This window comes from Seriola lalandi, unplaced genomic scaffold (genome assembly GCF_002814215.2).
Source record: "Seriola lalandi dorsalis isolate HSWRI2012SDOR001 ecotype SW California unplaced genomic scaffold, Sedor1 jcf7180002054399, whole genome shotgun sequence".
NCBI classification, from domain to species: Eukaryota; Metazoa; Chordata; class Actinopteri; order Carangiformes; family Carangidae; genus Seriola; species Seriola lalandi.
This window is the reverse complement of record NW_019524952.1, coordinates 269674-295719: the sequence shown is the minus strand read 5'-3', so window position 1 is coordinate 295719 and position 26046 is coordinate 269674. Positions and strand designations below refer to the sequence as shown.

The window sequence follows — 26046 nt, the reverse complement described above, 5'->3', positions numbered from 1 at the left end:
AAAAAAATAAGGAGGAAGTGAACCAAAAGAAGAAGAAAGGAAGGAAACAACAAGGTAGGGAAGGAAAGAAGTAGGAAAGGAAGGAAAAGATTGCGTGGGGAGCCAAATGAGGAGAAGGAAGGAAATGAGAAGGGTAGAAAAAGAAAAGGTGAGGTATGGAATGAAAGAAGGTGGTAGTAAAGAAAGGGAGAAGGTAAGGAAGGAATCATTAGGTATGACAGGAAGGGAGGAAGTAAGAAAGGAGATGGTAAAGGGCAGTGAAATGAGCTAGTTAAGAAAGTGATAGGATAAGGAAATAAATCAGGAGGTAGGGAAGGAAAAGAAAGAAAGAAAGAAAGAAAGAAAGAAAGAAAGAAAGAAAGAAAGAAAGAAAGAAAGAAAGAAGAAAACAGAAGAAGAGATTGGATGGTAAATCATATTCATGTTTAGTTCAATTTAGAATAGTAGTGTATTTGTTTGGGACTATTTTCCACAGGGGATTAATCCACATTTGGTGCTCTGGTGAGTACTTGACCAGCAACTCAGTTGTGGGACTGAGTCAGAATTAACTACAGTATGTACTTATGGCTGTGTTACACATTATATTTAACCCTCGTATTATGTTGAAAAAAAATTACATTGATTATGTTGCGGGTCATTTTGACCCTTACTGTGTAAATGCACGCAAAACAGCCAAGAAAACAGGTTAAACTAATAACCAATTTATTTTAGATTATATAAACATTTAGAAAAGTGACATACAATACATTTTTAATTCCAACACTATATTTAAGAACTATTTTGTTTAAGTTTTTCCCTCTTCACAAACACATTTCTTTTTAACTTTAACTTTAAGATGTGCCATTTTCTCAGATTTTTAACGTTCAACATTTTCAATAAGCCTGTGTATATTCTCATTTGTCCAGATCTAGGAACATTTTCAATGTTCTCCACTTGATGGGCAGAATGTTACTGTGTGCTTTCTGCCGATGTAATTCTTGCATTTCACACAACAGGTACTTGTTTTACTGTCCCCTCGGGAGGGACAGACCTGGCATCTTTTCCATTTCTTTTCACCTGTGTCCACTGGATGTTGGTTGGGTGACCTGAGCTTGACCTTTTCAATGACAGCTGTTGCTGCTGGGGATCGAGCTGGCCTGGCTCGCGTCTGGATCTTGGGAGTGACAAGTGCTTTGCCGAGTTCTTCCAGGAAAAGCCGACGTTGGTACAATTTGCCGGCATTCCATTGCTGGTTGATTTCAGTCCACAGGACATAGGCATTGTAAGCAGACACGTCCACAATGTTGTAGAAAATCACCAAAGGTCAACGGGCAGTCTTGCGCTGGCAGCTGTATGTTGCTGTGACTTTGTCCAGATTGTCAACTCCTCCTTTGGTGGAGTTATAATCCAGGATCATTTGTGGCTTCATGTCTTCTCTTTTGCTCAGAGATGCATCTGTGTGCATTGTACTCATTACAAGAACATTCTTGTTTCTCTTTGGGCAGTATGAAACAACTGCTGCTTTCTCAGTGAAAGCAAATATTGAGGAATGCAGAGGTCTGCCCTGTATCTTCAGAATTTCACTGGGAAGTTCTGGCTTATTTCTTCTGACTGTTCCCAACATGGTCAGCTTTCTCTTCTGAAGTTCATCTCCAAGGCGGTAGGATGTAAAGAAGTTGTCACAAGTGATGTTATGACCTTGCAGCCCTTCTGGGTCAAAATGACCCGCAACATCATCTTTGTATACAAACTCTGCACAGACACTCCACTACACATCAAAGTGTCCAGATTTTACAAACAGTTCATGACCCTAGATGAGGAAAAGTCACCAAATTTCATGAAGGAAAAAAAAGGATAACCAGTACTTTTGTCAACACAAAAACTGAAACGGGTCAAATTGACCCTTAACATAATATGAGGGTTAATGTCACATCTACTGTCACTTTGACCTGGAGCACCAGGAAGCTGCACTGTTGGTTTTGTACATAGATAATTTCTGCACATATACTTATTTCTCAGCTTTAGACACAGGAGGATCAGTTTGTTGTTGGGTTGAGTCGTTTTATGTGACTAATGTGAAGGATCATTTTGTCAAAACTCTTGCACCAGGGGGCACCCCAGTGGTTCACCTGGTAGAGAACATGCCACTCAGGCTCAGTCATTATTGCAGCGGCCTTTGGTTCGAGTCCAGCCCATGGCACTTTACTGCACCTTCCTGTCACTCTCTCCCTGTCCCAATCCAAGTAAAGGCAAAAACCACCCAAAAAATATCTCTGAAAAAAAAACAAAAAAATAAAAACCTCTGACACCTGCCAGGTGGACGAAAGAGTTCACTTCCTCTAAATATACACACATGAACACAAACACACATACACAGACGTATTCTGTATAAAGCATTAATTCTCAGTTTGAGTTTCATTTCTCATTTCTCTGAACTGAGGCAGGGTGAAGCTTTAACTGTGTCAGTGCAGGGGCAGCAGTAGCAGCAGCAGCTCTCTGGTAAGTTTCTCCATCTTTCCTCCATCACAGTATTAGAGGAATCACAGCAGAGGCAGATAGTTGAAATAATTGGCTGGAACACACCACAACTGTCATGTCCTTCATCAACTTGAAGGACAACAATGATTTAATAAAGAATTACTGTTGTCAAAGGGGAACAAGACAGATTTTTTTTTTAAATTTCCCACAAGAGTTATTCATTTCTATCTGCTGTTGACTTTTTCTTTCCTATCCAGACTAACATGAAATAAATGAATCATGTGTCATGCCTACTTCACTGGTTAATCCTTAAATCAGTACAACCTAAAGATACTGCAATATAAATCATATATCTACGCCTACACTATAAATAAAATAACACAGCACCTTTTATGTTGAAATTTTAATTTATGCAATTTAATTTTTACTCCAATAATGTAATAATATTTCCTTATTATAGCCATAATTCTGTCATAATCACATCATTATTATTATAGATACTGTTCTATATAATAAAGGTCTCCAACAGGTGGGTCCTGAGCTACCAGCTCACCCCCTGTTTTAGAGAAGCTCACCCAAAGGTTCAGAGAATATAGTCTGTACAAACCAGGGATGTGTAGGTCAGACTTAAAGAAACACACCTTCACTCTTCAACACCATTTGTCAGTTGTTAGTCAAATGAGTTATGTTATCAAGTTTTTTTCAACATCAGATCTGCTGCTGCCAACATGCAGTTGTAAAGGAAAACTTTAGTGTGATTGTAATTGTAACTTCTCCTCTTATTGAAAGGGGAAAAATTAAATCCATCATAATTGTGCTCTCATGTAATCTCATTTTTTTTATTTTTTTTTGTTCTTGACTGTGATAAAGGAGTAGTTCTTTATCTGAATTCCCCCATTCCCAACATTCAATAATTCTGGGTGGATACTCCCACATTCTTATTTGCCATAGTACAAGAGACAGGATTGTTTTCAAACTTGTTGAATGATCTTATATTTCTGATTTGATTTGGAGATCAGTTTGACTATTTTGATACAATATGTGAATAAATGTGACCAGTAAGACATGAGGAGCTCTCAGCCACTTTGAGTTTGTCAGAGTAGTGCTCAGAGCGTAAAAGGTTGGAGACCCCTGCTTTAGATTATTATTATACATTATTACATTTATATTATCAATTATTATAGAATAAAATTATTAAAGCACAAGCAGAGGGTCTGAGGTTTATGGTTAGGTTAATGCTGCTTTTTTGTGTGATAGTGTTTACCAACGTAAAAGTACCAGTACAACAATGTAAAAAATTACAATTACAGTTGCTGTTAGTAACCTGCAACCATCTTATTCTTTGTTTACCTCTCCTTTTCCACAACTCCTCCAACCTGAAATAGCACCCCTATGACAGCCGGCGTACCAGACTTATTATTAATGTTATGGTTACAATAATAAACACGTGGACTGCACCGATAGTGGCGTAACTACATTTGTCACCAAGGTTACTATAATAATGGTCATGGCTTGGTTATGTTCAGGAAAAGATCATGATTTGGGTTAAAAAAGTACTTCCTCAACATTAGATGAACTTTGTTTCCATGGTTACAATATAAACTGCTGGTTTCACATGCAAATCGAACACCATTCGTCTGTGTCATATTCATCCATCCAACACAATCTCCTCCTGATGTGGACTTTGTCTCTCCTTATACTACGCCACTGCAATTTTCCCTTTGCTCCTGTCATAATCACTACAACCACTAGATGTCACCTAGGGTCATAATAATGTGCTGCACAGACGAACTATGGGCTTGTTTTTTCCAGAGGACAGTCTCCTACCTTTATTACCACCTTTATTTCCACTGCATGTCTGCCACGCTCTCTGGCTGAAATAAACGGTTTGATTGATCTGTGTTTTGTGTTTGATCAGTGTGGATCATCATATGAACAAGATGAGGAACTCGGTGCTGCTCACTGTGCTCCTGCTGCAGCTGCCAGTCACCACCACAAAGGGAGGACACTGGGAGGACTACAAATATGGCCTCCAAAACTCAGAGCAGGACAAGAAGCAGTTCTGCTGCTCATGGAAATGCCTCCTGTTCACCTTGCAATGGCCCGGAGGCTTCTGTCAGGTGAGCTTCTTCATCATCATCATCATCATCATCATGAACACTGATTATTAACTTAGAAGATGAGATTAATTCATGTGGAGTAAAAGAGGTTAAAGTCTTCAGATCAGATTTGAGGGATCAGGGGTGTGTTCAGCTTCTTTCGTGACGGGAGTGACCGGAAGAACAAAGCAATGACAGAAAGGAGGATGGTGGGAAGGAAAGTAGAGGGTATGGAAGTAAAGGAGTTAGGGAATTAAAAAAGAACATAGAGAAGGAAATGAGAGGGGAATCAGGTGGGAATTCAGGGAGGAGGTAAGGAAAGAAGTATGGAAAGGAAATGGGGAGTTAGTGCAGTAGGGAGAAGGTAAGGAAGGAATCATTAGGTATGACAGGAGGAAGGAGGCAAGAAAGGGATGGTAAAGGGAAGGGAAGGAAGGAAATGAGCTAGTGAAGAAAGATAAGGGATCAGGAAATAAATCAGGAGGTAGGGAAGGAAAAGAGGAGAAAGAAAGAAAGAGAGATGCAAAATAATGAAAGAGAATATAGTGAACAGAAGAGATAGGGAAGTAAATGAGGATGTAAGAAATGAAGGAGTAAAGGAGGAAATTAGGTGGTAGGAATGATAGAGATGGTAGTGAGGGAAAGGAGGGGGGAAGGAAGGACAAGAGGAGGTTGTGAACTGAAGGGTATGGAAGGAAATCTTTAGGTAGGGAAGGAAAGAAGGAGGCAAGAAAGGTGTACCGTTAACGCCATAATTTAGAATTTACTCTCGTTGAAATGGGGCACCAGTCCTCTAGGAGGACAACAATGAATTACTTCATTGACAAATTTATCAATCTCATATCAGAAACCGTGACTTCTCGATTCAATGGATCTCCAGTCTCTATCTCAAAAGAACACAACAGGACAACAGCTGGGTGTAAATAAAGGAGTTTACTAACTAAACTACTATCTACAGAGTAAATTTAAGGTTTAATAATCATAAAGATGAAATTAATAATGAAATGAGCGATGTTGTGAGTTGGCAATGGTGGGAGAGAATATGTTATGGCTATACACTATGGCTAATGATACTATGTCTACGAATGAGATTTGATGATTAAATATTGCTATATTTTGACATCACCGCTGTTGGGTCTGAGCTCTACCTCATGAGCTGGACACCAAATATGTTGGATTTTGGTTGTCTATCAATTTATTGGCTATCATAAATTAAGAAAAATATTAATATTAAAAATATTAATGTTAAATAATAACTTTAAAATTAATTAAAGTCCTCGGGGCACCAGCCTAAACTAATAGGCAAACTAGCCAATATGGTTTCAGTCTCAATTTATTACCATTAATCTGGAACTCTGATTAACAATTAGAGTTTACTAACTATAACCAAATTACCAAATCAACAGTAAGTCAAAGTTGAAGGATTGGAATTCGACAAAGTAGAGGTTGGCAATATTCACGCTTGTGCAACATTAAACACACCAGTAGTTATACTTAAAGGCATTTATTTACAATGGAGCAGAGTAAAACACAATGTCTAATCTAGTTTATACAGGTGTGTGTATGTGTGTGTGTAGGGGTATGTGTGTGTGTCTGTGGGGACACAAACAAAAGCAAGATGGCCGATTCAAAGTGATCACTGTGACCACATGACCTGAACAAAGACTACACAAGATGGCGGTAAACAAAGAAACTACTCAAAATGGCCACTGAGACCACCTAGTGTGTGTGAGAGGGAAGGTGTGAGTTTCTTTGTTAGCCTAGCTCATGTAATCTAAAGGTACCAGGTTAGAGGCAGGAGGTTAGCTTCATGCAGGTTCTAGAACTGAGACGTACTACTATGTGTGTGCTGTTACGAGTACCCGATTAACTGTATGACTGACCACAACCTAAGCAAACATTACAACAACAAGACATCAATCAACAAGTACATTAACAAAGTTAAGACTTCTGCTGCTTAGCTATGCTGTGCTGTGCTGTGCTGGGATAGGTTAGGCCCAGTCAGTTAATGTTACCCAGTCCTTGGAACAAACAAAGAGGTCCTTTCCAGTGTTGTTGTAAAGTCCAGTGAGTTGGGTGGTTTCCTGGTGGAGTGAAGTCCTGTCTGGCTGTGTTGCTTTGCTGTTATCCTCTCCTCACAGAGTTAGCTGTTCCACGCCAACTCTGCTATGAATCCTGTTGCTTGGAAAATCAGCTGGCCTTGTGTTGTAGCTGCTGATTCTGAAGAGAACTTGGTTCACTCTCAGTTAATCCGAAGCAGGTCGCTGCTGTTGAGGGGAAGAGTGTTTGCAGGCTGCTGTGAGCAGGCCGGCGAGAGAGAGCTGGTTTCTCAGGTAGCAGAGCTGACCTGGGCTGGGGCCTTGTTGCCCTTTGAGGAGCCGAGAGGAGAGAGCAGGAGCTGCTCTCCAGAGCAAGCCAAGTAGAGAAGAGAGAGAGAAGAGAAGAAGGAGATCTGGTTTTGTTTGGTGACACCCTTGGGGGTCACATGTCACACGCTGACCCACACTGGCTGGCCAGTAAGGTCTGTGGGGGGAAGGGTTGTCCCCAGGTGTGAACAGTGAGTAACTGTGGGGTGCGAGTTCCTTTGTCCACTGGAGCAAAGAAACATCTGGTCTCTTGAATGATGAGTCCCAACAACCCAGTCATGAGCAGAGTGTTAAGACCAGCCTACTGGGAGTTGCACTGTAGCTAAGGACCGTTGGCTGCAACCCAGGCGGCTGTGGTTGCCGTGGCAACCCTGGAGATGCGGGATCTAGGTGGATTCTACTGGAGGCTGTGTCCCATTATCACGGTGACGGATTATGTCAGTGTCTCAGCAATTCAACTCTGGTGGAGTTTGCCAGGAGACTTTCTGTCTTGGGCACTCTTGATTTCCGGTCGGCTTCTCTGCAAGCGGTCGTGCTGGCGTCTCTTGCGGGTTGATGCGAAATAAACTCTAATGCTCTTCACTTTGGCTGGATAACTTTAGATGAGACTGCCGTTGACCAGATGACTCTAAAGTTGTCAAAAAGCTTCAAAAAGGAAAACTTGATAATAATCAAAAATTACAAAATTACTCCGAGGCACTTCTGTTGTCTTGGTTCAGCTGGTCTTTACTTGGCTTATAAAAATAAAAGATCACGCATGTAAACAAAAAGAATGTTACTTGGAGCACATGGCAAAGAAATAATAAAGGACGCGGGCAAAACGATCAAGTGCAAAAATGGAGCCATGAGTTTGTGGCTAGGTAGAGCTAAAAGCCAGGCTGTTGGTAAGAGCCTGGACTACAGAGCTTTCAGCTTATAGCTTTCTAGCCTTCTCTAACTCAGTTTCTAGCTTCTCTTGTCTTAAGTTTCACACCAATGTGTGAATTGATCACAACTGTTTTATCCCCTAGGGGCTGGCACACGTTTCAGGGGCGTCACCCATCTTCTCCTTTGTTTCAACTTGGTTGAGGTAAAGGAAAAAAATGAGGGAAAGAGCAATGTTGGGAAGGAACAGCAAAGTAAATAAGGAGGTATGGGGTGGAAGAAAAATGGGTAGGGAAGGAAACAAGGAGGTAGTGAAGAAATAAGGAGATAAGGAAAGAAATACAGAGGTAGGAAATTAAAGAAGGAGTGAAAGTAAGAAATGAGAAGGTAGTGGAGGAAGGAAGGAGGCAAAGAAGGAAATTAGAAGGTATGAGAGGAAATCAGTAAGGTGGACACATCTACCTCTGATGATGATGATGATGATGATGATGATGTAAACTTGTGGATGCCTCGGACAGTTAACTTCCTGTGAGGCTGCTGTTGGTATATATCTATGTTGTTTCTCAGGGAACATTGAACAGTGAGTGAGCCTGAGGAGGAGGTTGTAATGATGTAATAATCTAACTGTGATTAAGTGACTTTCCTCAGTAAAGTCTGCAGTTGTCCAGGAACAGATGCGTCACAGTCTGACAGATTCTTCAGTGATAGTAACTTAAGTAACTTAAACACAGAGAAAACATGAAACCCAAAGGACTATGTTTGTGACACGATTGGAGCTCCCCCCACAAAAAACATAAAAGTAGAAGTTAAAAAAAAAAAAACACAACAAAATTTAGATTTGATAAATGAAGAAACAAGGGAGGAAGGACACGAGAAGGTAGGAAAGTTAGTAGGGTCGCATAGTGGAAGAATGGAGGAGGTATGGAAGGAGAGTGGGCATAATGAAGGACAGGACAGTGTATGGAAGGAAAAAGGTTGGATAGGGAAGAAAAAGAAAAGTAGGAGGAGATAAGGGAGGAAATTAGGTGACAAGGAAGGAAAGGAGAGGGTAGTGATAGAAAGGAGGAAATATTGAAATACACAAGGAGGTAGAGAAGGAAAGGATGAGGCAAGGGAAGATATTAGTGGTTATAGCATTAAAGAAAAGAAAGGAGGTTGTGGAAGAATTCTGAACGGATGAGTTTATGTATTTCATTGTCTGACTGTTTGATGTCCTTTAAGTCAGCCTTCTGTTGATACCTGCTGAGGATTTCCAATATGGCTGCTGGAGGCGGATGATATCACCTGACTGGTTTGTGTTTCTGTCTGTCCTTCAGTCTTTGAACAAAGAGACTCTGTGCAGGATTCCTCAGAGCATCAACACTTGGACGATCCACGGTCTGTGGTAAAGAAAATGTAGAACTATTACCTGCAGGACAACACATTATCATGTTCTATAATTACTTAAGCAACATCAGTGTAAAACCTTGTAACTCCATCCATGTTAAAATGAGTGTTTGTCCTGTATCTAAAGCAGTGTGACTTTGTAAAGCTCCATATTTTCCTCTTCTCTTGTGTTTAATTTGAAGTGTTGATCTATAAGAATATCTTCTTATATTTGTCGTATTTGTGGTTTAAGTACCAAAAACCATCTCAGTGTAGCCCTGGGAGTTAGTTACCACACTTTATTGTCCTGGACAACAAAGATTCACAAGAAATATTTATTTATTTTGAACAGTGGTAATAACCTATTTCTTAATTGCCATAATCTACTCGGCCTACTCTAGTTTGACGTGTTTTCTTTGGACTTGTTCAGTTTAGTGAATGTGATGACTGAACAGAAACATTCGTTTGGACTTTCCTGGCTGTTTCTTGTGAAATTCTAAGTTTTGTTTCAAAACTTAGAAGTCTAGTTTCAATCAAACAATGTGAAAACAGAACATTATTCAGTTACTGAGCCAGACTCCTGCTGTTGCTGTGGCTCACCTCCCATTCTCTCCTATTGTGTGTGTGTGTGTGTGTGTGTGTGTGTGTGTGTCTCCAGGCCACTTCAGGCACAACACTGCTGCAGCTGCTGGCCGATGTTCCACTCTGACGTCCAGGTGAGCACGGATCAGGATCATCTCACCTGGTTACCTCAGGTGTCAGACATAATAGATGAGATGGTACCGTCTGAGGCTGAGAGCTGATTGGAAAATATCATTTATGTTCCAGGAGCTGGAGGCAGAGCTGAGCGAACACTGGCCATCGTTAGTGACAACCAAATCCAGCTTCCACTTCTGGTACAAAATATCAAGAAATATGTATGAGCTGATCAGTAACAGTAACTGTCAGTAGAGAGATGTCTCAGATGTGTTACAGGTTGTTTAGAAACAGTGTCTCCATCACAGTTTGTCCACCAGAGAGCTCTGACAACTGGACAATCCTCTCTACATAACTTGGTCGCTAATCTTTAATGAGCAAATTTAAGAGATCAGTTCAAAAAAGCTTCTCATTTCTGTTATGCATTTATGTTCAAAAGCATTTAAAGGTGCCTTGCCAGCGGGCTAGTGGTTGAGATGCAGTCAACTATATCACTGCAACGTCCCTCATTCAATCCCAGCTCGGGGGCCGATTGATGCTAGTGTCAAACATCCAGTATGACCCAGGCTAATGTAGATGTATGAGAACAATGTGTGAACATTATTCTGTGTGTGTCAAGTGTGTAAGATGTGTATGTCTGATTGTGTTTGTTTGTGTGGAATAGGAGAGACGAGTGGAGAAAACATGGGGTGTGTGCAGCGTGTGTCGAGGGAATGAACTCTCCTCCAAGATACTTCCAGATCTGCCTCAAACTACGAGCACAATTCGATATCCACAAGTTAGACACACACACACACACACACACACACACCTAGAACTAAAAGGTACTGTTGCAGATTACGACTGAAAAAAACTTCACATGCGCAACTATGGAAGTTGTGTTGACCAGTGGTCTTTACCCAACAGGTTTTGGCTCAAATGTTGATTTGTTTGAAGCCTCCACTGCACACTGACCCCACAGACTGAGCACACAGTCACAGATTAGACTCATAAAAAAATCTGAAAAATATTTTCGTGTGTGTGTGTGTGTGTGTGTGTGTGCGCGCGTGTGTGTGTATGTGTGTGTGTCCTGCAGACTGCTGGAAGATGCTGGCATCACTCCATCCTGTGAACAGCCTTACAAGGTAACAACACACACTCACAATTTACAATTTGTTAAAATCTGCTCAACTGACGCTATTTTATTTATACTTTATAACAACTGATGAGACCATCACAGACTCATGGGTTATTAATTTATTTAAGGACATATTCGTCACAACTCCTCCAACCCCAAGGCGACAGGCGTACAGATCTTTGCTGTCATGGTTACAATAATAAACATGTGGACTATGCCTAGCAGGGTGTACCTACCTTTGTCGCAATGGTTTAATATAGTAATGGTCAAGGCCGGGTTAGGTTCAAGCACAAAAACTACTTGGTTAGGTTTAGTAAAGGATGGTGACATTGGTTAAAAAAGTACTTCCTCAACATTAGATGATCTTTGTTGTCATAGTTACAATAATAACAACGTAGTTAACTTTGTTGAATGGTCGTGGATAATAGAAACAACATAAACTGCTAGTTTCACATCCATATCAAACACCGCTCTCCTGTGTCATATTCATCAAACCACCACAAACCTCCTCCTGATGTGGACTTTGTCTCTCTTTATACTACGTCACCACACTTTTCCCTTTGCTCCTGTCATAATACTACAATCACTTGATGTTGCCTAGCAACAAAACGTTTCATAATTACCTGCTGCACAGACAACCCATGGGCTCGTTCTTTACAGGAGGACTATCCATTGCTGAGCAGCAGCCACTGTGACCACAAATGTCTGGAACATGGTAAATGTTAAAATATAGGGTAACAGCAATAGTAACAGCTATATTTAGTCAAAATTTGCTAGCATTAGTTACTGGTCGTACCAGACCTGGTAACTTTTATTGTTTATGAACTTTTCATTAATTAACAGGAAGAATACATTTTTAACACACTACTACTTTCTGTCATAATACCTGGTGCAGTCAACTTACCATCTTTAAAGAGAACATATCCTGTAGTGGCAAGAAAAAGTTAGTGGACCCTCAGGAATGACCTCGTTTTCTACATTAATTAGTTATAAAATGTGGTCTGATCTTCATCTTAGTCACAATTATATACATTGAAAATGTGCTTACGCTAATAACACAAAAATAATTATTATTGTCCATGTCCTTATTGAACGCAATCATGAAACATTGACAGTGCTGGACCCTTGGATTAGCCATGTTCTGAGGATGTCTGTCACATAAGTGTTGATCACACATACTGGAAAATGTTTTTCCACTAGCTTTGAAAACATCAGTGGTGTTCTTATTTTGTGAGGTGTAGTGTTAACACCATAATTTTGAATTTTCTCTTGTTGAAAGGGGCACCAGTCCAGGACAACAATTAATTATTTCATTGATTAATGTGATCAATGTCATATCAGAAGCCGTTACTTCTTGATTCAATGGATCGCCAGTCTCTACTTCAAAAGAAAACAACAGGACAACGACTCGGTGTAAATAAAGAAGTTTATTAACTAAACTACTATTATACTATAATAATCATAAAGATGAAAATAATAATGAATGAGCAGTGTGATGAGTTGGCAATGGTGGGAGAGAATATGTTATGGCTATACACTATGGCTAAACAACTAATGATACTGCGTCTACGAATTAAATTTGATGATTAAATATTAGTATATTTTGACATCAACCCAGTCATGAGCAGAGTGTTAAGACCGGCCTACTGTGAGTTGCGCTGTAGCTGAGCACCCTTGGCTGGAGCCCAGGTGGCTGTGGTTGCCGTGGTAACCCTGGAGACGTGGGATCCAGGTGGATTCTCCTGGAGGCCGTGTCCCGTTATCACAGTGACGGATTCTCAGTGGTTAAGCTCTGGTGGAGTTTGCGAAGAGACTCTCTGTCTTGGGCACTCATGACTTCTGGTCGGCCTCTGTGCAGGCGGTAGTGGGCAGATCTGTTATCTGCCGGTGTCTCTTGCGGGTTGATAAACTCTAATGCACTTAACTTTGGCTGGATAACTTTAGAAGAAACTGCCGTTCACCAGATGACTCTAAAGTTGTCAAAAAGCTTCAAAAAGGAAAACTTATAATTATAATATAATTATAATTTATAATTATAATTAAAAGTTACAAAATTACTCTGAGGCACTTCTGTTGTTTTGGTTCAGTTGGTCTTGACTTGGCTTATAAAAATAGAAGATCGCACAAGTAGACAAAAAGAATGTTAAATGGAGTACATGGCAAAGAAAGAGTTAAGGACGCGGACAAACAATAAAGTGCAAAAATGGCTAAGAGCCATGAGTTTGTGGCTAGCAGCTTAGAGCTCAGAGCTGATGACTTAGAGCGATGTGTGAGTTGATCACAACTGTTTTGTCCCCTGGGGCTGGTGCACGTCTCAGGGGCGTTACCTGTCTTCTCCAGTGTTTCAACTTGGAGAAGAGACTACTGTCCACTGAGCTTTTAAAATTGTTTAATTCTAGAGTTTACCTATAAACTCGCACATCCGTCTTCCACCATGACCATAAAACATTAAATGAAATAACATATAAACCTAATGGCACTAATAATCACTAAGTGTTGATTTCATATTACATCCTTCAAACCTGCAATTAATCATAATACAAGTGGTTAACTGATCAAACAACATAATAAACATTTCCTAAAGCTAACAGTCTATAAATGTGGTGTCATGTAGTGTAACGCACACTACATGACATCCAGAATTGTGTGAAGGATGCTGACAGTATGGTCACATGAAGGACATTGTCTTAAAGTCTACATGTTACATTTCAGCCATTCCATTTTGGTGTTACTTTTCCTATATAACAAACAAACAAATATCATTAGACAGAGTCTTATTGTTACAACTGGAGATTTTGCCTATGCTCTCCAGTTTGCCTGGTGTGCATTCATTGATCCTCTGGAGCTGACCCTTTGACCCATGGTCTGGTTGTGCATCCCTGTGACATGCTGAGAGCATGGTTTGTTTGTCTCTGCTTCCTATCAATTTGATAGTTTGCTGGTGGGAAGAGTAACAAAGTGTCAATTTTGGGTCCATAACTCTGCATTTCCTTACAATGAACTTCTTTAACAGATTGTGACTGATGCCAGGCCAGGTATGTACGCTACAGAGGCATGGTTCACATCAGCAGAGACATTTTGTGAATAGCAGTGTCTCTAACCCACACCTCCAATCTGATTTCATTGACTGGACTCCAATTTGCTTTTGTTGATGTCATTAGTCAAGGAGTTGGACAGACTTTTTCCAACCTACACTGTGAATGTTTGAATGATGTTTTAAGTATGGAAAGAACAACACAATGATGATTTTCATAACTTAGATGAGGATCTGACTAAGGGTATAAAACTACCATACCTTTATGGACCATATGAGTTGGTTTGATAATTCAATACCAAGGAGTAATTGAGTTCAAATGAATTTGATGAGACTGATATTGAAAAAAGTATCATTAATAATCTGTATCGAAGTCACAGTACCATTGTCAGTACCGATATCCAGCCCTTGATATGACCATGTTTATTCCACTGTATCTTAAATTTAGAAGTTCAATTTATTGAAACCTAAAAACTATTCATCACTTTTTATCCATCAAACATTAAACAGTCTAAACAGACATTAAACAGTGTATTGTTTTGTATGTCAAACAAATCCAAAATGACAAAATGGTATACAGTTCAGACAGTAGATATAGATCATATAGTATAATGTAAACTGTACATTCATCAAGATGATCAATATGAGATGATCACCTTCACAAGTCACATCCACTAATTAACAGTGTCTCAGTCTGTCACATGCTGCTATCCTGACTAGACTCTGCTCCCTGTCTTGTATCTGAGCATCAGGACCTCTGTCAGGTCCGAGCATCACCTCCTATTTTGTGTCTCACTACATGAAAATGTTTTTTTGTGTGTGTGTGTGTGTGTGTGTCTGTGTGTTTAGGTTGAAGAGGTGCACAGTGTCCTGGTTCCACATCTAAGTGACAGACATGAGATTCAGTGTGTGACAGACGACAAGGTCAGATTTATCCGTCTTTGTCTTTATGCTGCTCTGTACTCAAGTTACAATGACTGTAATCTGAAAGTGATTTATTGGGTGAATATGCTTTACAATCTCAAACATGATGATTTGCTGCTTTTTTCTGTGTTTCTATCACAGGAAACTGAATCTCTTTCAGGGTATCCGCAAGTTACATTTAAGACTTTTTAAAGCTCCATATTTTCCTCTTCTCATTTTTTATTTGAAGTGTTGATCCATAAGAAGATATATTTGTGGTTTTAAGAACCAAAAACCAATATATTTCCAATCTTGCAAGGTTGGATGGTGGGTCCAGGTGGGTCCAGGTGGGCTGGACTTATAGGGCATGGCTAGGGCGGTGACTGCTTTGTTGAGACATCACAAAGTTCCAGAAGTCCTGAAGGCTGCTTTTAAGGCTCAGTTTCTGAATACAGGCTGTGTGCATTTCTCTGTGGAATGAGCGCTCTGATACTTTCACACTATTAATATAGAACCTAGACCTGCTTTATAATATATATAACACATGGACATCTACCTTTATACTATATGACATTTTAATACCTGTTTCACAGCCATATCTGCCAAAATATGAAAAAATATCAATGAAAACCTGGATGATAAGGGCGAGACTTAATTCCCAAATGCACAAATATATTGGAATTCATATCACATTTTCTCAATATCTAATAATATCATGAATTGATTATTGAACACAACCTACAACTGGATAATAAGCAAAAAATGGATAGATGGATTCATTTTTATGAAATTTATTTAACACATAACTTTCAGCTCAGCTCAGCTCAGAGGTCAGGAACAATAATATTGGAGATTTTCTAGCCAGTTTTTCCTAAAATATACATACATACATAGAAGTCATTCAATGTGCTTAACAGAAATAAAAAAGCATCTTAAGGGAAATAACAAAAGCATAAAAATAGAAGTAAAAAACAAAATAAGAAAACACTATAAAAACACAGATTATAGAATAGATAACATTAAAAGATTTGATGAAGACAGAGGAGAATAGAGCAGTTTTTCAGCTTCTTTTTAAAGCCAGTTACGGTTTGGGCAGATTTGACCTCCACTGGGAGCTGGTTCCTGCAGTGGTAAGGGGTGGGGGATAATTGCTATTGTTTTGTGCAACCAACATAAACCCAAAGATATTCAATTTACTGTCACAAGCCAGTTTTCCATCACAGTTTTGCACAAAATAGAAGTGATTTCTTTTTTTAGAAAAGTCAACAAAACACAGTTGTGAGTGTTCTGTGTTCCCACTGAGTGATATTATGTCAATAAAACCCATTTTCTCCTCCTGTGATATCATTCCAAATAAACGTGACAAAAGATTTCCAGCAGTCTGCCTCTCGGTTGGAACTGGCTCCCTGGGACCTGATATGGCAGCAGCCACTACTTAAATGGAAAAAAAAAGTGTTTTCATTTAAATTATCATCAAATATTGCTTGAATACTCCACATCATGCGAGCGTATAAATTTTTATGCGATATTTGCTAGTTTTTTCAAAATTTGAGTGTTTCCATTGAAATTACGCAAGGAGCAGGTCAATGGAAACACACCTAGAATTAACTGAGAAAAAACTGTCAATATAGCAGATATTAATTCATTTTCAGACAGAAGACTGCCTGACTAATTGTGTCATCAGAGACAGATGACTGGTGGTTACATTTAATACATCTGTAACACATGATGATTCCTTTAAGCCTTCAGCTGTGCTTCTTTGTTACTGAACATCTGTGTTGAGCTTTTGGAGTCATCTTAGCTGGACATCCACAGTTAGAGAGAGCAGCCACAGAACTGAATCATCTCCATTTATAAACAGTTTGTGTAACTGTGGACAGATAAAGATCCAAACTCTTGGATGACATCAGCTGATATTTCTTGTGAACAGCCTTAAAAATGTTAGTGTCTCTAACCTACTCAAGGACTCCTGGCTTGATAACTCCTGACTCCAGTTAGCTTTTGATGTCATTAGCTGAGGGGTTCACAGATTATTTACAGCTACATTGTTAATTGTCAATTAACAGTTATATGTTAATTTCAAACAATGAAGCTCAGCTTCAGACTTTTCTCAGCAGATAGCAATCCCACTGCAATTTCTCCAGAAATTGCATTGTCTAGTGTTTTAATGATGTTTTCAATGCGGAAGAACAACACAACGATTGTGTCTAATCAGTTGCTCATTTTGGTAACTTGGATAAAGATCTGATCATATTTTAGGACAAATATATACAGAAATGGAGGAAATTCCAACGGACACTTTTTCTTACCATTATTCATTCGTTCACTATGTTTCAAATTGCTCTAATAACACAGCTCTCCTCAGGCAGAGACTGTGTGCTGACCTTTAGGGGATTTAGTCAAACAAGAGCTGCGTAATAACATGCAGCTGTGAAAATGAGAGTGAAGCACACTTGAACACTCTCTGGAGATGTGACTGTGGAGATCTCCATCAAGTGGCCACTGGTATTTGAAGTGATCCCAGAAGCAACAGTCCTGTGTATGAAAATAGAAAAGCAATCAGACCAAGCAGAGTCAGTGTAACTCTGTTATTCCCAGCATCTATGATTGATTATTGCTTATGTATTAAAAGCAGTGGTATCTCCCTCCAAAAACAGTCTGACATTAAACCCAAAACATAATTCGAGGATTAGCGTTAGTACTACTGTGTCATTGATTTTTGTGCAAATCAAAAAATATGTAAGAAAATAAATTAAATATTTTATTATTTCCAATGCAATAATGTCTGATTGCATACATGAACCAACAGGGCCCTTATTAAGACACCAACATTTTGAAGGGTGGGTTTAGCCTAGTTTAGCACAAAGACTGGAGGTGGAAACAGCTCCAGGTCTGATTTTAAAGACAACAGTCAATGGGAAAAGTCCAACACTTCATCAGCTGACCAATGGTGTAACTTCATCACTCACTCGATCAGTGAGATCAGTCAGTTGATTGGTTTTCAGACACTTCTGTGTTATTAACCAGGACAGCACTGTACAAGTTTGAGGCAGTTGTACTTTATACTTCTGCTCAACTACAAACAGTTCAGAACTTTTTACAGCACTACATTTTTCTGATAAATAAAGTTGCTAATTACATTGCAGTTTTACTGAATGCACATAGCTTCTAAAATATGATGCATTGATTAAATAACTGAACATTATATAATTAAAGGTCCCATATAGTATAAAGGTAGATGTCCATGAGTTGTGTGATTATAAAGCAGGGTTAGTCTGGACTTCTGGAACTTTGTGATGTCTCTCAACAAAGCAGTTACCGCCCTCAGCCACGCCCCAGTCCCCGCCCACCTGGACCCACTATCCAAACTTGCAGGAATTAGTTTCTGTGAGTGTTTACCTGAAAAATCTTTTTATTAGATCACTCAGAAAACAGTCAGTCAATGAGACGAGAGGCTCAGAGCCTCCTCTCTTCTGATTGGTTCACCAACCTGTTGTTACAAGAGAGGAGATGTAAAACCACATTGAGATGGTTTTTGTTTGTTAAAACCACAAATATGTCCTCTTATGGATCAACGCTTCAAATAAAACACTGGAAAAGTGTAAAATATGGACCTTTAGATTAAACTCTACCTTTACCACCTACAATGTTAGAATGCTGTTTAATTGTTAATGCATCATTAATTAATAATTGAATAATCTAACAATGACTGGGGCTGGGGTTCTGTTACCTTTAATATTCTGAGTACATTTTGCTGATAATGCGTCTGTATTTTTGAGTAGCATTTTGACAGAAGAACTTCTTATTTTTACAGTGCAGTATTTCTACTTTAACTTAGGTAAAAGATCTGAATATTTAAAAAAAAAACAATTACAACTTGAATGTTGATGTTGGAAACCGGTAATTAGAAACATTACAAGAACGTAATGGAGCTCTACTGTCAACTAAACGCAGCTGAGTACTGAACGGATTACAGATGAAGGTACATGTACATAAAACAGCTTTGGAGTCGTAGAGAGATTTTTTCCCCTCTTTTAATGGCACTGGGCTTTGTGCTATGCTAGACTGAACCTGTCTATATTTGTCCCAGATGTACCCACATTCAAAGATCATCTGATACCGACACCAACAATCTAATATTAAAAGGTAGTTACTGCTGGAGGTCTGTGTCTCCTCACATCTGCCTATGAGCTGCAGTGTCTCAGTTGCACCTCACAGCCCTGAGTGATTTCTACTAAACAAAAGGCTCAAACTCTTATAGTAGCTGTAAAAATAGGCACTCAGTTTACTGAACAGCCACATACTGTGGAGTGGTTTCATCCAAGCGCTGGAACATGTCCTGGAAAAATCTCTTAAGTCCCACAACCCTTTGACTCCAGATGGTTTTAATATCATTTAATCTTCACTGCTTTCAATAGCCAAAGAGGATCAAACTGATTATTGTATTACTAAATACTCTTAGGTCACTGCTCTCTAAAGGCTGCAACACTCATTGTTATCTGTTGGGACTGAAGACTCTGCTGAGAGTTATTAGAACCGACAGCTGGTTCTGATGTCTGTCTGTGAGTCAATCAAACACTCAGTTCAATTTATTTATTTTTAACTATGATTTTTATTAGTTTTTCCTTTTTTTTTAACAACAATAAAAAGACATCACAAAAAAGAAAAGGAACAAACAAATAAAACAAAGAACAATAACATTAGGGGAGTCTCATTCTTTGCATTTTCAAGTCCTCCTTTCCTGAGTTATTGTGTCCATTTTTCATCTCCGTTTTTAAATTGTGTCCATTTGTCCCATTTTTGCTCTCCCTGCTCCTCCTGCAGTCTCATACAAAATGTATTCCTCTCCATCACGTAGATTTCTTGCACTATTTCCAACCATTGGTCGTGGTTAGGGGGATGTGGTTTACACCACTTTCTGGTGATAGCCTTTTAACTGGCTATCATTAAGATCTTTACCAGATATCTATCACTTGCCTGCACATTTCCCTCGTTGAAATTACACATATATAAAGTTTTACAGTCCATAGGGATATTATATCCTAGTATCTTTTGCAGAGTATTATGCACCCTTTCTCAGAACATTGACAACTTATAACATTTCCAAAAGACATGAGCATGGTCCACATCTAATTCACCACATTCTCGCCAGCACATATGATTAGTACTTGAATATTCATTCTTAATCTTAGGTGTAATAAAGTAGCGTGTTAAATTCTTCCAGGAGAACTCCCTCCATGTCCGAGAATTGGTGGATGTTTGATGCATCTTCCACATATCTTGCCATTCTATGTCTGTGATATCTATACCAAATTCTGCTTCCCATTTCTTCTTAATATAGTTGGTTGAGTTCTTATTTGCTGTTAATGCTTGATATAGTGCAGATATAAGTCTGATTGGGTTTCCTTTGTAAGACTTGATTATGATTTTGGTCACATCACTCGCTTCTACGGAAGGATATTTTTTAATTTCTTTCCTATTATAATCCCTTAACTGTAAATATCTGTACAAGTCATGTTTCCCCAGGCTGTACTTGTCCTTCATATTTTGAAAACTCTTCAGCTCTCCTCTCTCTTCTAAGGTACACCATGCTGTAATTCCCTTAGCTATCCATAGTTTGAATCCCTTATCATATTGATTCGGTTTAAACTGTTATCAAATGCTACCCATTTTAATTGATTTATATCCTCTATTTTGTGTTGTCTGGTTACGCTGAACCACAGCTCTAGGGTGAATGAGGTATTCGGGTCCATACCTTTCTGTATTTTTTTGTAAATTTCTCTATCTCCAATGACACTCTGGATAGGGTAACCATCAAAATGTTTTTCCATATCTTTCCACCTTGCCACATAATCTGGTTTACACCAGCATGCCACATACCTGAGCTGGGCTGCATGGTAATATTCTTTTAGTTTTGGGAGGCCCATGCCTCCCCTGTCTTTAGGTAGCTGGAGGGTTTCGTACCTTACTCTGGGTCTTTTGCCTCCCCAGATGAATCTCGATATTATTCTATCCCAGTTCACAAATTGAGTTTGTGGAACATCTATAGGTAGAGACTGAAACAGGTATAAGAACCTAGGTAGTATATTCATTCTGATAATCTCTATTCTTGAGCTGAAGTCTAATGATAGTGTAGACCAGGCCTGGCCAACCCACGGCTCCCCGAGCCACATGCAGCTCTTTGCCCGGTTTCATGCGGCTCTTAAGTTCATGTCGAATTTTGTGGTTTTTTATGGTACGTGCATCTGACGCAAATTACTTGGCGGGAAGAACCGTTGAGTAGTGTAGTGCCTACCAAGTTCGCTCTCAAAATGGCAGGGAAAAAATGCACAGCAAAACTAAATATGAAGATGAACACAGGACGTTTTTAACAGAGTGGGAGAGTTTTTTTTTTTTTTTTGTTGAACGTAATGGCAAGCCATTCTGCCTTATATGTCAGGCATCATTAGCACATTTCAAGGCTTCAAATCTTCAGCGTCACTTCAGTTCACTCCATGCTAACATCGACCAGGAATTTCCAAGGGGGACTGAACTTCACAAGCACAAGTTGGTCACTTTGAAAGATCAGGCAGAAAAGCAGACTCAGTTGTTCCAAAAATTTATGAAGCACTCATAGACCGTAACGCTTGCATCGTATCAACTTGCTTGGAACATTGCACGGGCCAAAAAGCCATACAATGAAAGGGAGTTTGTCAAAACATGCCTCAGTGACATTGTTGAAATCTTGTCTCCTGAAAACGACAAACTAAAACGAATGGTATCAGACATCCAACTGTCCCGCCACACGGTTGAACACAGAATTTCAGACATTAACATGGCTATTGAACCACAGTTGCACTCCAACCTTCAAGCCTGTGAGTATTTTAGTGTCGCATTGGATGAGTGTTGTGACATACAAGACAAGCCTCAGCTGGCAATATTTGTGCGGTCTGTGTCAAAAGATTGTGTGATCAAAGAAGAACTCCTTGATATTGTGCCATTAAAAGACAGAACCCGTGGCATAGATGTGAAAGAAACAATGATGGCTGCATTTGTGAAAGCAAATCTGCCCATATTGAAACTAACTGCGATAGCCACGGATGGAGCGCCAGCCATGATCGGATCTGTGAACGGGCTTGTGTGACTGTGCAAAGCTGACCAATCTTTTCCCGAGTTTTGGAATTTCCACTGCATCATCCACAGGGAGCAACTCGTGTCTAAATCATTGAATTTAGACAACGTCATGAAGCCTGTGATGGAAATCGTCAACTACATCCGCACACATGCGCTTAACCACAGGCAATTCAAAAATCTCATCGCTGAGCTGGACCAAGGCCTTCCAGATGACCTGCCGCTGCACAGCACTGTGAGGTGACTGTCAAAAGGCAAGGTACTTTGTTGCTTCTTTGAGCTTTTGGATGCCGTGAAACTGTTCATGGAAGAGAAGGACAAGCACTATCCCGAGCTCTCAGACCTCAAGTGGATTATGGATCTGGCTTTTTTGGTCGACATGCTGTGGTACTTGGACAGACTGAACCTGACCCTGCAGGGTAAGTCAAAAATACTGCCTGACTTGGTGCAAAGTGCGTTCGCGTTTGCCAACAAACTGAAGCTGTTCAAGACGCATATTCAGAAGAGAGATTTAACGCATTTTCCCACTCTGCTAAAAGCCAGGGGGCAAGTCATCGCCGCTGTCCTGAATAACCAAGCGGCCAGATATGCAACAATGGTTGAAAACCTGCATGAACGCTTTGTGACCCGGTTCCGTGATCTTCAACTGAAAAGGCCACAGATTACGTTCCTCGTCGACCCGTTTAATGCGGAGACGGGCTGTTTGAAAACCCTGCTGGTCACAGATGAGGCTGCGGCTGAGTTGGAGATGATCGATCTTTGTGAAGAGGACCAACTGAAACCTGCTTTTAGAGAAGGGAACATTGAATTCTGGAAAAGTGTGCCAATGGAAAAGTACCCAAATGTCAAACGGGTTGTGCTTAAGATATTGTCAATGTTTGGATCAACATACGTCTGCGAGTCTGTTTTTTCTACCCTGAAACACGTCAAATCAGAGCATCGATCTGTTCTGACAGACACACATGTGAAGGAATTGCTTCGAGTGGCAACAACTGACTATAAACAAATTTTGAAAAGGATTGTTGAGGGCAAGGAATGCCAGAAGTCCCACTAAGCAACATGCATGGTAAGAGAAAAAATGCTATAGTAAATTATATTTTTGTTTGTAGACATGAACTGAACATTGAACTGAGAGTTTGTTTGTGAGACAATGCACAGTGTTCATTGTTGAAAATGACTGGCCTGTGGTCTTACTTCTGTGGGAGTCAATTTTTGTCATTATCATGTTGATATGTGACATTTACAGTAAATCTGGCTCTTTGCAGTGACACAGTAAAAATTGTGGCTCTGACTGGTTGGCAACCCCTGTTCTACAGAATAAAATGTAACGTTAGCCTATATCTGGGTTTTAGCAAATTCCCCGTTTCCCTCTTATTTCTTAATAAGTCATGTTTGATAAATTCCACATTTCACCTCTTAGTCTCAATAAAACATCCGCTATATCTTCTTGAATTCCTGTAGTTTCTCCTTCGCTCGGCATGTCACCTCTCGTCCTCTCCGCTGTCTTTGCCCACCTACTCGCTGCCATTCCACCGCGTCTTCCTCTCCTCGCCGCCGGACCGTCTCCTGCTACAATGCCGGTCTCCCGCTCTGGCTGTTGGCGCGTCCTTCTTCTCCTGTGGAGTTTCCACTGCTAGTCCCCTCTCTCTCAAGTCCCGTGTCGCTCCCTTGGCATCATCATATGTTTTCACGCCATCACTCCAATGTATTCTTATCTTGTTGAGTGGGGTCTGAAACCGGATCCCTGCTTGTTTCAATGTCCTCTTAACCCCGACATATGTCTTTCGCTTTTGGAGTGTCTCTGTCGCGTAATCATGATCAAAAAAGTTTCTCTTTCCTCCAACCTTTACAGTTTTCTTTTCCTTGCCCCAGACTTTCTTCAGAATCATTTCTCTGGTTTCAAATTGCAGAAAGTTGACAACTATAGATCTGGGGGGTGCATCTGGGCCGGGCTTTCTGGCTAGTGCGCGGTGACAGCGCTGAACTTGAAACTCCATTTCTCCCGGTCCGAGTTCTGTAGTCAGCAAATGCTCCATGTATTTCCTACCAAGTCGAGGCCTTTTCTGTTTCCTCTGGAACACCGTAGATGCGAACATTATTTCTCTGCGATCTGCCCTCTAAGTCTGTCAGTTTCTCCTGTAACTTGCGAGCTCGCTCCGTCACTTCCCACAGTAGAGCTCCGTAGTCGTCTTGCCACTCTTCTAGCTCTGCTATGCGGGACTGCGCATCTGTTATGCTAGTTGCCTGTGCCTGCAGCTCCTTATGATTTTCGGAGAATTTGCGGTCAATCTCCACTCGCACCGAATTAATCTCCCCTTTTATTTCTCCCTTGAATATGGCTAAGTTGTTGCTGAATTCATTTTTAAGGTCTTTCATTTCGTCTCTAATAAAGCTTTTCAGCTCCTCTGTGTACTTCGACATTTCGGCTACCTCGTGGTCATCCTCTCCTGTGTCGACGTTGCTAACATGGTCAGGGTCTTCTGCCGCTGTTTCACGGTGTTCCCTCACAACTGTCGTTTGCTCCTCCATATCATGCCCCTGGGCTCTCGTGCTGTTTATTTTACTCTTTTTTCTGACCGACTAAAGAGAGCCATTTAACTACACAGCCACCCTCTCTGCCATCTTGCATCCTCCAGCTCAGTTCAGTTTATTTTAAAAAAGTGTGTTCTAACACAATTAAATGTTTATTTCTTGCTCAAACCGCTTTAATCAAGATATCTGAGCTGCTGCAGGAGAAATCTCCACATAAACGCTATATGCATAGATAACATGTTAGAGATTTGACAAGTGTTAACAGGTTGATATTTTTACATCTTAAGTCTCATATTGGCATATTAACACGTAAATACCTGTGTCAGCCAATGGGTCGTTCCATTTTTGTCTAACAGGGTTGTTAAAGAAGACGTCTGAGGCACAGTAATTGTTGGCTGCGCAACCGTTTGTGGAGCTCACAACCCAAAATATATCACTATGCACATTCATGTTTGTACCATCAGTGAATGTATGACACAGTGTGTATAATCTTTCACACTGATGATGCTGTTTCTCCAGAGTAAAAGAAAACTGGATTTTCTTTATCATTTCCACCATCTCCTGTCACACTGACCTTGACCTTTGACTATCAAAATTTAGTCAGTTCGTCCTTACATCCAAGTGAATGTTTGTGCAAAATTTGAAGAAGTTCCGTCAAGGTGTTACTGAGATATTATTTCCATGACAACCTGACAACCTAAACACATAATTTCTCTGGTTTTGGCTGTTGCCAGCATGGAAGAATAAAAACTCAAGGACATCTACCTTTATACAATATGGGACCTCTAAGTGAATTGTGACAGGTATCGCTCTAATTAACAATGTTATGGAGGGATTATATTTGAAATACTTTCATTCAGCACCGTCACCAAGCAGTTTTCTGCTTCTAAATCTTCACATAAAAATGCAAAGTTTGTCTAGAGGAAAAATCATGTTTTGTAGTTTTGTAGATCATTTCTCATTTCTAGTAATAATATTACACACAGAACTCACTAATAGTGCTTTGACACATGCACTGCCACCGAGAACTTCTCTAGACATTACTCCAAGGAGGAGCTGTGTGTGAGGACACTAACATGCGGATCACCTGGACCGACATGACACATAAATGACACATGGATGTCAGGCTACAGCAGCATGAGGAAGGGATGATAACATTATCACAAAGGCAGAATCAGAAAATCAGGTTAATTGCCAGGTAGGTTTTTACGTACAAGATATTTGGCTGGGTGTTTGGTGTAGTATACAATAAACATTAGATTAGATTAGATTTACTTTATTTATCCCACAACTGGGAAATTCATTTACCACAGCAGAAAAATAAACAACTATAGAATAAACATCTATGGAAATATACAACAAAAATATACCAAATATACACTAATAAATACAATATACACAATACACACGATATGTACATGAAAAAGTGCAAGTTTGCACATGGTCAGGAAGAGCAGGAGTTGTGGAGTCTGACAGCTGCTGGAATGAAGGACCTGCGGAACC

The 26046-nt window shown here is 39.9% G+C and overlaps 1 protein-coding gene across 2 annotated transcripts in view; it reads left to right on the top strand.

The window, feature by feature from the left end:
* Positions 1–2349: 2349 nt before the first annotated feature.
* Positions 2350–26046, top strand: part of rnaset2l (ribonuclease T2, like) — a 27714-nt gene continuing 4017 nt past the window's right edge. Inside the window, exons 1-7 of one of the 2 annotated variants that reach the window (XM_023409594.2) lie at positions 2350–2478; positions 4376–4577; positions 9810–9867; positions 9980–10047; positions 10512–10625; positions 10923–10971; positions 14848–14922. In XM_023409594.2, the coding sequence (XP_023265362.1) occupies positions 4483–4577; positions 9810–9867; positions 9980–10047; positions 10512–10625; positions 10923–10971; positions 14848–14922 (459 nt within the window). In that variant the 5' untranslated portion in view covers positions 2350–2478; positions 4376–4482. Of the gene's footprint in view, positions 2479–4375; positions 4578–9102; positions 9171–9809; positions 9868–9979; positions 10048–10511; positions 10626–10922; positions 10972–14847; positions 14923–26046 lie in introns of those variants that run through there. The other variant, XM_087174940.1, reaches the window with a different exon arrangement.